Source organism: Triticum dicoccoides, chromosome 2A, assembly GCF_002162155.2.
Source record: "Triticum dicoccoides isolate Atlit2015 ecotype Zavitan chromosome 2A, WEW_v2.0, whole genome shotgun sequence".
In the NCBI taxonomy this organism is placed as follows: Eukaryota; Viridiplantae; Streptophyta; class Magnoliopsida; order Poales; family Poaceae; genus Triticum; species Triticum dicoccoides.
The window spans coordinates 322,024,852-322,038,123 of record NC_041382.1 but is presented as its reverse complement, the minus strand read 5'-3'; the positions used below and the strand labels follow the sequence as shown (position 1 = coordinate 322,038,123).

Here is a 13,272-nt window from a genome sequence, read left to right as displayed (position 1 = left end):
GGCTTGCCTTCGGATTCTTCTCCAGTCTCACCGTCTGCGTCGCTACCGTTGTGACTGCGGGGGGATGTTGAGTATCGTGATTATTAGGAAAGCTAGGATAGCGTAGGATATTATTCTACCTTGCCTTGTACTCCAAGATGATCATGTACTCCTATATATATGCCCATGAGGCTCAAGCAATACATCGAATTATTTCACCAATCCCTCTCTCCCTTCCAACAAGCACGATCATCATCTTTCAGAGTAATGTCCAAAAAGGCAAAGAAAGTTCAGAGTTCTCAGCCTTTCGGTCAGTACATGCTATAAAATTCACCTTCTGTCATACTGAATTTCTTCAAGGAATAAAAAGGAACTATTACTGACCTATTGGATAGCATATTTTTTGTTTATCAATATAGCTGAGTATATCCTACAAAAGCTATTAAATTGTGCTTTCTTAACATCTAGGGCCCGGGGGAGGATTGGAATTGAAAGATGGTGTTGATGCATCTGGAAGGCCAGCCAAGGTTAGTTTTCAGGCCGAAGAATGTGTTTTCTTTCTACTCCCTCCGATCCAAAATAAGGGTCGCAGTTTTGAACTGGGGTTAGTTCAAAACCGCGACACTTATTATGGATCGGAGGTAGTAATAAGTATCATTATTCATCACTTAATATTGCACATTTTTATCAGGGGAAGGGCGTCTACCAGTTTGCCAGCAAGTATGGAGCAAATGTTGATGGGTACAGGTAGAACATTCACCACAATATAAAAAATAAATATAAAAGCAGGCTTTACTGTTTAGAAATTACTCCCTCCGTCCCATAAAAACGTCTTACATTATGGGACGGACGGAGTAGATGATAAATTTTTCAAGAAAATGCCCAGCTACAGCACTGGCAGGATGAAACAGTGAAAATAATAGCATTCAGAATTCATCTACTGCCCTCAGTTTTCATTGCATATATGATATTTGTGATGTCTTTATTGTAGCCCAATATATAACCCAGAAGAATGGTCTCCAAGTGGTGACTACTATGCGGGAGGTAAGCACACACAAGTATCCGGAAACAATGATCTTAAAGCTCTCGCTTCAGTTGACTCTTTTCTTTGGGAAAGAAATAACATTCATGCCTTGGTTTATGCAGGAAAGACAGGGTTGTTGCTCTGGGTGGTTACTCTTGCTGGAATTCTGCTGGGTGGTGCTCTGCTTGTTTACAATACTAGTGATTTGGCTTCTTGAAGCCTGGTATAGCAAACCAGATTATGTACCATGCAAGGATTTACATCATCTAGGTAGATATTCGGACTATATGTTGTGCAATTGTGTACCATGCAAGGATTATGGACCATGCAAGGATCTCCTTATACTATACTTAATTACCAAAAGCGATAAGTTTCCAATATGCAAATAATGGTCTTATATGTTGTGCAATTGATGTAATCAAGACTAAATAATCAGCAAAATGCTACGCCTTCAGCTAACAAGGCAGTGGATATGAGTGCACAGAGTCTGACTTGAACAAAATAGCTGAACATGACACAACTGAAATATGGGACAGCTCATAAGGAAATTGTTCAATTTGTTTTCTCTTAGCACGTACCCGCTAATGCTCTGCATAGCATTTGGTTCCAGCGTGTTACAAGAATCAATCAAATCAACATCATAAACCATTTTTTGCACTAGCAAAACAGAAATATTTTTGCTCTACTGTACCAAAAGAATTTCATTATATTGTAGGGACCTCGACATATGGCGTTACAGTACTACAAGTGACATGCACCTAAGCATGTTGTTAGCTGGACACCCACCCTATTCATTTTGCTTGAAACTTCAAAAGCCCTTCTGTATCATGGCACCTCAATCTTGACATCGACAACTTGCCCATCTGAATCGTGGGAGCCTGGACGAGTGGATTGCTCAACTTCTTTGATGCACGCCACATGGGTAGGTACATCAGAAGGCTTCAGTTGAGGGTCTGAACAACCATCACCATTTGTGCTTTGCAGATGACCTTGTTCCAACTGCAAAGCACTCTCTAGGTGCCAGAGGACTTCGCCCATCGAAGGCCGGTTCACCCCCTCATCTGCAAGGCATTTTTCTGCTATCTCGCTGAATGTTCTGATGGACTCCAGTGTGTAATTTCCATCCAATCGAAGGTCGATTATGGTCTCAAGTAACTTGTGCCTTTGCCTGTTGAGAGCCCAGTCAGCAAGGTTTATCTGGTCTCTTGGCAGGGTTGGATTTATGACTGGTCGAGCACACAGCACTTCAAACAGCACGACACCAAAAGAGTACACATCTGAACTTGGCGTTAACTGCTGTCTCCTATAGTACTCTGGATCGAGGTAACCAAAACTCCCTTTGACAGCAGTACTAACATGAGTATGATCTAAAGCTGGACCATCTTTTGAGATGCCAAAATCTGCCATCTTGGCAACAAGGTTGTTGTCTAACAAAATGTTGGTAGTCTTGACGTCCCTGTGGATTATACCTCTGTCAAGCCCAGTGTGAAGGTAGTGAAGCCCTCGTGCTGCGCCGATACATATTTCGAGCCTTTGCTTCCATGTAAGAGCAGGAAGGTCACTTCCATAAAGATGGCTCCTTAATGTGCCATTTGCCATGTGCTCATAAACTAAGACCATCTCGTTTTGCTCATCACAATAGCCAATCAAGGGCACAAGGTGCCGGTGCCGCAACCTTGAGAGCATCTCGATCTCAGTTTCGAATTCCTTCACACCCTGACCCTGGTGAGAATCTGTGTAACCCCTCTTAATTGCCACCCGAGTGCCATCCTCCATTATACCCCTGTAGACCTTGCCAAAGCCTCCAACCCCAATCACCAAGGACTCATCAAAGTTCACAGTGGCTGTTCTGATTTCTGCAATGGTGAACCGCCTGCCCATCCTTTTGCTCCCAAATGCCCCAGCCGTGAGAAGAGTTGGAGAACGGGTATGTGCAGCACCATGGGGATTGTCCTTGGCTTTGCTGGCTGAACTATTTTTCTTCCCTCGCAGATTGAAACATAAATAAAGAGCAGCAGCAATTGCGATAAAAATTATCAGACCGGAAGCAGCACCAATTAGCACCCACTTGGGGCTCCGTTTTGGTTTGCTTGTGCCACCACTGAAGCCTCCAATCCTGACGGTTGGATGGGCAAGATTTCCTTCCCGGCTGACCTTAAAGATCTCCATGCCATTGAGAAGAGCATCAGCAGCCGCGGAACCTGCTGAAGACTCAGACCCCAGCTGAACCCAAAGAGTGTCCATCTGCGGTGAGGCAGCATCAAGGAAGTCTTCATAAAAGGCCTTGTTCTTGCCCCCAGCTCTGGCAAGCACATCATAGCCCTCTGCAGCGGTCTTGTTGTTTATGTAAATCTTGAACTTGCGTTGCTCGGCCTTGTCATACTGCAGCTCGCAGAAATGCAGCCGGACCAAGTAATCAAAGCCAGGGTCAATGTTAAAGCTCCATGAGACATTGAACTTCTTTCCCAAGACCGAACTCTCTGTTGGCACCCTTGCACTCTGATAGAGCCTCAAAGGGGCTACCGTGGGATCATCAGCAGACACATAACTTATGTTGGAAGAGTTGAAGATGGAATTCGCGGCGTTCAGAGAGAATATGAAATGGTCATCTTTATCCCACCTCCTCCACAATCCTGGATCCTCTTTCCTCGTCAGTACATCTCTGCATCCCACACACAGCCTGTACATGGTCTCGATCCCGCCGCCGTCGAGGCTAAAAGGGCCTTTCAACCCATGAGCATCCACCTTGTTGACTGAATCAAAAATAGAGGTGCCAGACACAGGGAGAACCTCCATGGCATTGATGAAGGCGAAGGACCCTTCATCGGGGATGAACTCAATGCCCAGTTTACCAGAAGTGACATTGAGAAGGTACTCCTTGACGATGACGCTGCTGGTTGAGTTGATCTGGGAATCCCTCCAAGAAATCTCCCCGTGGACACTGAACTTGGAGAGCAGCCTCAGGCCATTTGCCGCGACACTGAAGATGGGCTCCTGGGCGCCGAGATTGGTGAACTGCTGGCTGAAATGGAGGCGGAGGAAGTAGCTCCCGGGGGCGACGGCGAGCCTGTAGCTGGAGGAGGCGTTGAAGACACGGGCGGTCTTGTACAAATCTCCGTACGGGTCTTGTTCTCCATCAACTCCCGGAGCCGGAGCCGGAGCCGGAGCCGCCGAGGCGATGGCTCCGGGGAAGCTGAGCGTGAAGTTGTTGGAAGGGGAAGAATCCCCAATCCATGTCCTGGCGTCGACGCTGGTGGTGGAATCCGAGGCGCAGTTGATGAGGATCGGCTGGGGCTGCGCTCGCGCATTCCCCGCGGCCAAGAACACCAGCAGCACCAGGATCGACAGGAAATTGGCGGAGGAATTCATCACGACCCTCCGCCGCCGCAATTTGGAGCGGATAAACCCTACTCGCTACTCGGGTCACCAGTTTTTTATTTTATTTTTTTGCTCGTCCGTCGAGAAATTGCAACCTGCGAGAGCCAAGCAGAACCGCATTGGTAAGTAATTAACCTAGAGTGATGATAAGGCTACGGATGGCCAGAGATTAAGCGTAAGAGAACAAGAACAAGAACAAGAACGCGACTCAGGAACCGGAAGGCGAGAAAGAAAGAAAGGTTCCACTGACCTGAGGAGTCGTGGGTTGTTGCTCGATCTGGAGAGCGCTCTCTCTCTCTCCCCCAGCAAAGCAAATCAAGAGCAGCTAGCGCCGGAAGAAGAAAGAAAGCTCCAAGCCGAGAGAGACAGACAGAGAGCAACAAATGGCAAGCCGTCCTCTTCTGTTTAAGCTAAGCTAGCTTGGGAGGGAGGGAAGAGGCCCCAAACCAAACCAAACGGTTGCCGCTAATAGAACTAGTAGTATAATTGGGAACGAAACTGCTGTGTGGACGACAACGTGCTTGCACGACTACGTCGTACACTAGTCAGATAATGCCCATAATCTGCATGTACATTTGCCGGATGCATTTGCCAGATGCAAGTCAGACGCTGCCCGGACACTAGCCATGCAGAGGCTCTCTCCGGCCAGCGGCTCTGCCTTCGCGAGCTCCGTCAGGGCCATGGCGTTCGCCCTCAGCTCCCTCCATGCTGCTCCACGCGCCGCTACAGCTCTGTCCTCTCACAACTCCTCACCATCTTCGCCTCATCATGCTGCTGCTGCAGTCCATGGCGTGCCTCGTCCACACCAACGCCGGGTGGCTCCTCCGCCCGCCGGCTTTGGCCTCCCGCTCACTGCGTTGGCTCCTCTCGCGAGCACGCCCGCGCCGGCTGCGCCCGGGGCGCTCTCCCGCTCCGCTCCGCGCCGCCTCCCCCGCACATCCAGGTGTGCCCCGACGTGGGTTGGCTCCCCTACTTCGACCACCAAGACACCCAAGATCGCCTGCACGGACCTACCTCGACCGGCTGCCCGTCCGCCTCGTCGCCGCTCCGGACCGCCCCCGAGCCCGGCCTCTTCCTGCGCCTGCCGGCTCCCGCCCGCTCGACCGGCTCCCGCAGGCCGGCTTCGCCTCGCCTCGGCCGCCTTCGCGCCGACCCGGCCCCCGTTCCGGGCTTCCTCGGCCGCGCAGTCATGCGCCGACCCGGCGCCTGCTTCCCCGCCGCCTGCTGCCCCCGCGCGCCCGCCGGCTCGCCGTCGTCGCGCCTGTCCGGCTCGTCGCTGGCCGGGTCCTCTGCACCGGCTCTAGCACGCGCCGGGTCCCCCGGGATGGGTCCTCCGCCCCGGCTGACCGCGCGCCAGTCCTCCGCTCCGGCTCGCCGCTAGCCGGCTCGCCCGGTCGTCGGGTGCGCCGTCCCGCGGCCCGGACTCCGCGCGTCTGCGCCCCCGCGTCAAGCCGCCGTCTCCGTGCAACTCCCTGCGCCGTCGTCGCGATCCCGTCCGTCTCTGCCTCCGCCCGCGGCCGGGTCGCGCCTGCCGGGTCTGGCCCTGCACCGGCTCCCCGCGCCCATGCGCGTCCCGGCGCCACCTGCTTCCCCGCTGCCGGCCTCCCCTGCCTGGCCGCGTCCGGCCTCATCCGGCCTCATCCGGCTTCCCCACCGTCCCGGCCAGCCTCTGCTGCCTCGCCCCTGGTCGGCTCCGTCCGGCGTCCCGCGACCCGGCCGCCGGCTCCCAGCGCCCGTCCGGCTCGCCTTTTGCCGCGCCCCGGCCGCCGGCTTGCCCGCAACCCGGCCGCCGGCTTCTACCGCGAGCCGGCCGCCGGCTTCTGCCGCGTCCCGCTCCTGCCTGCTGCGCGTGCAGAGAAGGAAAGAGAAAGAACCCGGCTGGTCAAGCGGGATGTGTAAAAAAAAGGGTGACCGGTTGAGATGGCCGGCTACCCGAGAGTCGGCTAGAATAAAAGAAAATATGAAAGAAATGTGCGTCTGACTGTCAGATGTGTGTTCGACCGCTGGCTGCCTGGCCGGCTGTAAAAATTTCGACTGTTGTGTCAGAGTTCGCCTGCCCAGCCGGCTGGAGAGGAAAAAGAAGAAGACAAAGTAGTCGCCGGGAGATCCGACCCGACTGCTCAGCAGTCGGCCCGAATCTCGGGGCCTACACCCAGCGGGTGCGCTGACGCGCCCCCGCGAAGAAGAAGACAAAGTAGTTGCCGGGAGATCCGGCCCGACTGCTCAGCAGTCGGCCCGAATCTCGGGGGCTACACCCAGCGGGTGCGCTGGCGCGCCCCCGCGAAGATTGCAGACAAGAGAAGAGTTCTGTCCGGCTCCCCCAGCCGATAGAAAAGAAGAAAAAGGACATTACACGACGCCTCACCGCCAGGCTGGTCGAGCCTGACCGGCAGGAACCCCCCTTCGAGCACCCGGGGGCTCGAAGGCGACACCCAGCGGGTGCGCCGACGCGCTCCGTGAGCGCCGAGTCGCGCCGGCTGTTTTCGATGACCGCGACTACACAAAAATCAATGTGAGCTCCTCGCCCGCATATTTTTGCATCAAGCAAGCACGAATAACCCCGAGTGATGCTCGGGTGCTATCTCCGCATTTTTTATTACAGTTGTATCACTGTTCGCCCTGGCGCCAGCCAGAGTTGGCCCGGGGGCTGGCCGCTTGGCCTGACATGTTAGTTCCCGCAGACGGCTTAGTAGCGTGCGCAGTACTAAAGGCTCACTCTTAGTCACAGACTGCAGAGCGGCTGTCCGGCTAGCAAGGGTGAATGCTGGAGGCCACCCATGCGAAAAACGTCTGGGAAGAAAAACGGTTCGGGCGACCCGGCCGTTTTCATTTACAAGTATCTACTCGGTTGAATCTGCTCCCAGACTCTGAGTACTGTACACTCCACTTCGCGGCCCACTCTTAGCCACAGACCGCAGAGCGGCTGTCCGGCAAGCAAGAGCACAAGCCAAAAAGCGGAGGGAACACGAAAAAGATTAAGGGGGCTCGAACGAAACCGAGTCGGCACCCTTCGCATAAAACTTGCAATGCTAAAAGCAAACATTTGATATATCCGCATGGACTAACTTTGTCTTTTTTCATGATCATTTCCATGAACACTCGCGAAAAAACCTCCGCCCAACTTTGCCAAGTTGCCCGGAGGCTTGGGGGCTACTATCGGAGTAATCGACCACGGGTACCCCGAGGACGGCAAGACGATATTTCAAGACATCGGGGCTAGCAAAGCCCCTCAGTCCGACTATGCCAGCCAGCCGGCTGCCGACTGCGCCAACCAGCCGGCTGCCGACTGCGCCAACCAGTCGGCTGCCGACTGCAGCCCAACCCGACACCGACAAGACCCCGACGATACGGCCATACCGCGGACAAGACAACCATACCGCGACGTCATCTACAGTGTACCGTGTCCCCTGGATACTGATTTATAAAGTACCCTAGGGGACAAGCATGACATGCACCATGCCTAGGCCATGCCACTACACAGCTTGGTTTGTAAGCTACCCAAGGTAGCTTACAACCAACGCTACCACCACCCATGCCTACCTCACACTATAAAAGCTAGCTCCATCCATCAGGGGATGGACTCACACACACTCACGCATGAGCACTCATATGCTCACGACCATGAGCATGGCCGGCCACTAGCATGCCTCACATAGGCATATACCAGATCAGATGCACTTGGCACTGATCCCAGATACAGCTCCAGGAGCACTTTGTATTGCTCGATGTACACCCCAGATAGATACACTCAGACATGCAGCAGCAGGAGTATTATCTCTTCGGAGAGCTCCGAAGCTGGGTAAACCACCGCGTGCTACTCGCATACCCGCTCCCGGTCCTATCAGCAGCAGTCTTACCCCCACACTAAGCCCTTGTGGCATATGTCGACTCGCAAGCCCCCCGTGAGAATACCACGACATCGGTGTTGCTTCTTCGGGTTCGTTCCAATAACGTCGCGTTTGTGAGGACCCGTTCGTCTACGTCTGTTTGTCTTCTTCATGGACTCGTTCTTCTTCCTTGCGGGATTTCAGGCAAGATGACCATACCCTCGAATTCACTTCTATCTTTGGTTGCTAGTTGCTCGCTCTTTTGCTATGCCTATGCTGCGATACCTACCACTTGCTTATCATGCCTCCCATATTGTTAAGCCAAGCCTCTAACCCACCTTGTCCTAGCAAACCGTTGTTTGGCTATGTTACCGCTTTGCTCAGCCCCTCTTATAGCGTTGTTAGTTGCAGGTGAAGATTGAAGTTTGTTCTCTGTTGGAACATGGAGATGATTGTTCCTTGTTGGAACATATTTACATGTTGGGATATCACAATATCTCTTATTTAATTAATGGACTATATACTTGGTAAAGGGTGGAAGGCTCGGCCTTATGCCTGGTGTTTTGTTCCACTCTTGCCGCCCTAGTTTCCGTCATATCGGTGTTATGTTCCCGGATTTTGCGTTCCTTACGCGGTTGGGTTATAATGGGAACCCCTTGACAGTTTGCTTTGAATAAAACTCCTCCAGCAAGGCCCAAACTTGGTTTTACCATTCGCCACCTAGCCTCTTTTTCCCTTGGGTTAGGCCAGCCCAAGGGTCATCTTTATTTTAATCCCCCCCCCGGGCCAGTGCTTGTCTAAGTGTTGGTCCGAAATGGGCAGCCTGCGGGGCCACCTCGGGGAAACTTGTGGGCTGGTTTTACTCGTAGCTTGACCTATCCGGTGTTGCCCTGAGAACGAGATATGTGCAGCTCCCATCAGGATGTCGGTGCATCGGGCGGCTTTGCTGGACTTGTTTTACCATTGTCGAGGATGTCTTGTAACCGGGATTCCGAGCCTGATCGGGTCTTCCCGCTAGAAGGAATATCCTTCATTGACCGTGAGAGCTTGTGATGGGCTAAGTTGGGACACCCCTGCAGGGATTTGAACATTCGAAAGCCGTGCCCGCGGTTATGGGCAGATGGGAATTTGTTAATGTCCGGTTGTAGAAAACCTGAAGTTGATCCTAATTAAAATACATCAATCGCGTGTGTAACCGTGATGGTCTCTTTCCGGCAGTTCGGGAAGTGAACACGGTGTTGGAGTAATGCTTGACGTAGGTTGTTCTAGGATCACTTCTTGATCATAGTTTCTCGATCGTGCTTTGCCTTCTCTTCTCGCTCTCTTTTGCGAATAGGTTAGCCACCATATATGCTAGTCGCTTGCTGCAGCTCCACCTCATACCTTTTACCCTTCCTATAAGCTTAAATAGTCTTGATCGCGAGGGTGTGAAATTGCTGAGTCCCCGTGACTCACAGATACTTCCAAAACCAGTTTGCAAGTGCCGATGTTACCGAGCAGGTGACGCAACCAAGCTCAAGGAGGAGCTCTATGAAGATCTTGTCCTTTGTGTTGCTTCGTTCTAGTTGATCAGTAGTGGAGCCCAGTTGGGGTCGATCGGGGATCTGTGTAGCATTTGGGGTAGTCTTCTTTTATTTTGGTTCCGTAGTCGGACCTTGTGTGTATCTGGATGATGTAATGCTTTATTCATGTAATTGTGTGAAGTGGCGATTGTAAGCCAACTATGTATCCCTTTCCCTTATGTATTACATGGGTTGTGTGAAGATTACCTCACTTGCGACATTGCTTTCAATGCGGTTATGCCTCTAAGTCGTGCTTCGACACGTGGGAGATATAGCCGACTCGAGGGCATTACATTGTCCACTGGCGGTGGTTTTTTGTTGTTGTTGTTGTTGTTGTTGTTGTTGTTGTTGTTGTTGTTGTTGCCCTGGTTCTGAACTAGCAATTGCATCAAGGTATTCTGCTGCTGGATCAACTGGGTGAGCTCCGGCGAGAAGGCAAAACCAGTGTCACGTCTCGGAGGCATTTGATGGGTTTAGATGGAAGAGATTAGAATAGAAAAGGGGTCTAATGAGAAGGCACTACCCATATGCACACGAGACAAACACAATCATTTCACTCAATCAATCAAGCAAGGGCATACAAGCGGTCCAGAACTATCGCAAAAGTGCTCACTACTACTATATACATGGGGGAAATACTACTAATAGTTGGTGGTCATCTAGAAATTTTGACCGGTGGAAGACTCCATGATGTCTGCTCCAGCTTTGTCTTCAAAGTCATCATCACTAGGGTCAGAGTCGGTGTCGTCGATGATGATGTAGTTGTCCGGGCAAGTGGAACCGTCGTCTTCTACTCCTGGTGTTGGTCCTCCCATGAATACTCCGATCTTCATGACTAGGTCGTCATTCTTCTCCAGTAGGCTCTTGATTTCCTCCTCATATCCATCGCGGGTAAACTTGAGTTCTTCCTCCAGCTCGATGATCCTAGTGTTCGCCTTCTTCAAGTCCATCATGTCCGCACACATCTGGTTCTCCTGACGTCGAATGTGCTGGTTTAACTCCTGGATGAAAGCTGCAATGGATCTATCCTTCTTAGTGTTGATTACTTCCCATTGCTCGTCTCGGCGCCCACATAATTGGTAGATAGTGTCCTGGAGATCCCTGTGATACACTTCTCCAATGTGTCCCATGGTGATGTGAGCTGCCATACTCTTTCCTAAACTCCAGGTTGGTGCGTCGAAGGAAAATTCTATGGGTTTAGAGGTTGGAGAGAACGTCCTTCCTGGAACTTGTACTTGAATCATCCCGCGCTCTTCTTATGGTAAAGTGGCATTGTACGTCCCGGTGAAGCTTGGTATTTCAATGTTCAAGTACCTAGTGATTTCCTTCAGGTGACGTCCAAAAGGTGTATCTTCATCCGGTTGTGCAAACATGTTCTTTATCTCCGCCATCCTAAAGAGTAGAAAATGGAGATGAGTCAGAAATGAGTAGAGAAGTGTGACCTAGGGTTTATCTTAGTGGTCGTGTCCTACACTCAGCGTGTGCTCTGATACCATCTTGTAGCGACCCGACCTCAGATGGTCAAGTCTCTGTGCTTCAGTGTCATCCCTGGATTGGTAATGCTGACACACACAGTACTCGAGGATTTATAATAGAGTAGCAATCACACACTTATTACATCAAAAAGTCTAAAAGAGAACTTATTACAATATTATGGCTTAAGGCCATCTAATGCGATAACAACGGAAGGCTTGGAAGATAAAGTGAGTCCATCAACTCCAACGGCATAGCTGAGTTGCACGGCAACGACCTAACGAACCTTACTCCTCGTCTGAAAAGTCTGCAACATAATACGTTGTAGCCCGAAAACGGGTCAGCACATGGAATATGCTGGCAATATAACACAGTAGAGCAGAAACAGAATAATGCTATCACTACATGCATATAGGGCTGGTGGAAAGCTGTATGGTCATAGTTTTTGCGAAAAGCCAATTTTTCCCTACAACAAAGGAATAGATTTTAATTTAACTATCATGGTGGTTGAAACATCATTAAGAAGGTAACCCCAACTAAATCCCAATTAAAGTGATTAACAACCCAACAGTATTAATTAAACATGGTGAGATACATGTGATAACCCAAGTACTAGATACTCAAGAATTGTCCATAACCGGGGACACGGCTAACCATGATTAGATTGTACACTCTGCAGAGGTTTGCGCACTTTTCCCCACAAGACTCGATCGCCTCCGTTGGATTTCTTGCATTACATGGTGTTTGAGAAACGGATGACCGAGACACAGTCTTTCAGAAACATTAACTCTCTACTCCGGGTAGACCATACCAAACCTACCAAACCCACTACCTGCTGATCTACCTCTTCAAGAGCTTCACGTAACTTACTCAACTATGCTAGAGCCCATAATAGCTTGTGGCTGCACACGGAAGTTTCTAGCATGAATCATCTCAGTTCCCTTTGAGACTGGGTGGCGGTCCATAGGAAGATCACATGGGTACCCCAGGATTTCCAAAAAAAATACAGACAACACTGGGTTCCCCAGGTGCCTCAATCCACCCAATTGTTTGATTAAGTTGCCACCTTAAGTTGAACCATTAAGTAACAATATCACATCTGTCATGAATTTCACTCAAACCCAAACCGCGTCTACGAGCATAGCATAGCAATATAAGCAATACGTAGAAGTAACTCCCAAGGGTTTGAATATAACAGGGCAATAGGTTCTACCTCAGCAACTACTTCCCAACCCACAAGTTAATGACATCCTAATCATGCAATGTTTGAGGATTGGAACTAATGCATAAAAACTGGGTAATAATAGGATATGATCAAAGTGTTACTTGCCTTGCTGACGATCCGCAAATCCTAGAGACTCGTAGTAACACGCTTCGCACTCCGGGAATTCTATCGCAAGCAAACAATAACATACATAAGTAACAGGCAACGATGCACAAGCAAAACTCAAATAAGAGAGGTTGACCAGAAAGTTTAACTTAAGAACTCCGGTACGCAAAAAGAATCAAAACAAACGAAGCAACGAAAGTCAAACGGCGAAAGAAAACCACTTCGTTTACTAATCTGAACTTAGGTCAAATTTTACAGTAGCAAAAACTTGTTTGAGTTGATTAACCGGAAAGAGGGTTTCGAGACGAAACTCCAGGCGCTTGAATCGCCTGATTCCCATAAACGAGCGAAAAGATAAACAGAAATTAAGATCGGATCAGAAATCGCGATCAGAAAAATCACAGAATAAATCCGAGAAAAAGAAAAACAATGAACAGATTAACGAACGAACGTTCGTTATCTGGATCTAAACGAAGAACGCGTTCGTTAAAACGAATGAACGAGCGAACGCTCGCTAAATAAATAAACCGGAGAAAAACTGATCTATTTAAAAAACGAAAAGTAGGGTTTTGAAAAAAATAAAACCGATCGGTTTTTAGGAAAAACCGACGGTTGGATCCAGCGGCTACCTCTGGCGAGGGGCTCCGGCGAGGGCTTGGGCGGCAGGGCGGCGGCTCGCGGGGCAGCGGCGTGCCGTGG

The 13,272-nt window shown here is 50.4% G+C and overlaps 2 protein-coding genes across 2 annotated transcripts in view; one reads left to right on the top strand and one right to left on the bottom strand.

Moving 5' to 3' along the window:
- Positions 1 to 1,220, top strand: part of LOC119357843 (photosystem II 10 kDa polypeptide, chloroplastic-like) — a 6,834-nt gene extending 5,614 nt beyond the window's left edge. The window contains exons 3-7 of the mRNA XM_037624653.1: positions 243 to 289; positions 448 to 506; positions 671 to 726; positions 971 to 1,023; positions 1,126 to 1,220. Of these exons, the coding sequence (XP_037480550.1) occupies positions 243 to 289; positions 448 to 506; positions 671 to 726; positions 971 to 1,023; positions 1,126 to 1,220 (310 nt within the window). The remainder of the gene's footprint in view (positions 1 to 242; positions 290 to 447; positions 507 to 670; positions 727 to 970; positions 1,024 to 1,125) is intronic.
- Positions 1,221 to 1,547: 327 nt separating this feature from the next.
- Positions 1,548 to 5,460, bottom strand: LOC119354474 (probable receptor-like protein kinase At1g30570). Its single transcript, XM_037621199.1, has 2 exons — positions 4,632 to 5,460; positions 1,548 to 4,476 (listed from the first exon to the last, which is right to left on the bottom strand). Exon 2 carries the CDS (start codon positions 4,370 to 4,372, stop codon positions 1,829 to 1,831), a length of 2,544 nt encoding a protein of 847 aa, XP_037477096.1. The 5' UTR covers positions 4,373 to 4,476; positions 4,632 to 5,460; the 3' UTR covers positions 1,548 to 1,828.
- Positions 5,461 to 13,272: the final 7,812 nt, after the last annotated feature.

Coding starts and splice junctions, on each gene's coding strand:
- LOC119354474 (XM_037621199.1), bottom strand. CDS start 4,372: ATGAATTCCTCCGCCAATTTCCTGTCGATCCTGGTGCTGCTGGTGTTC.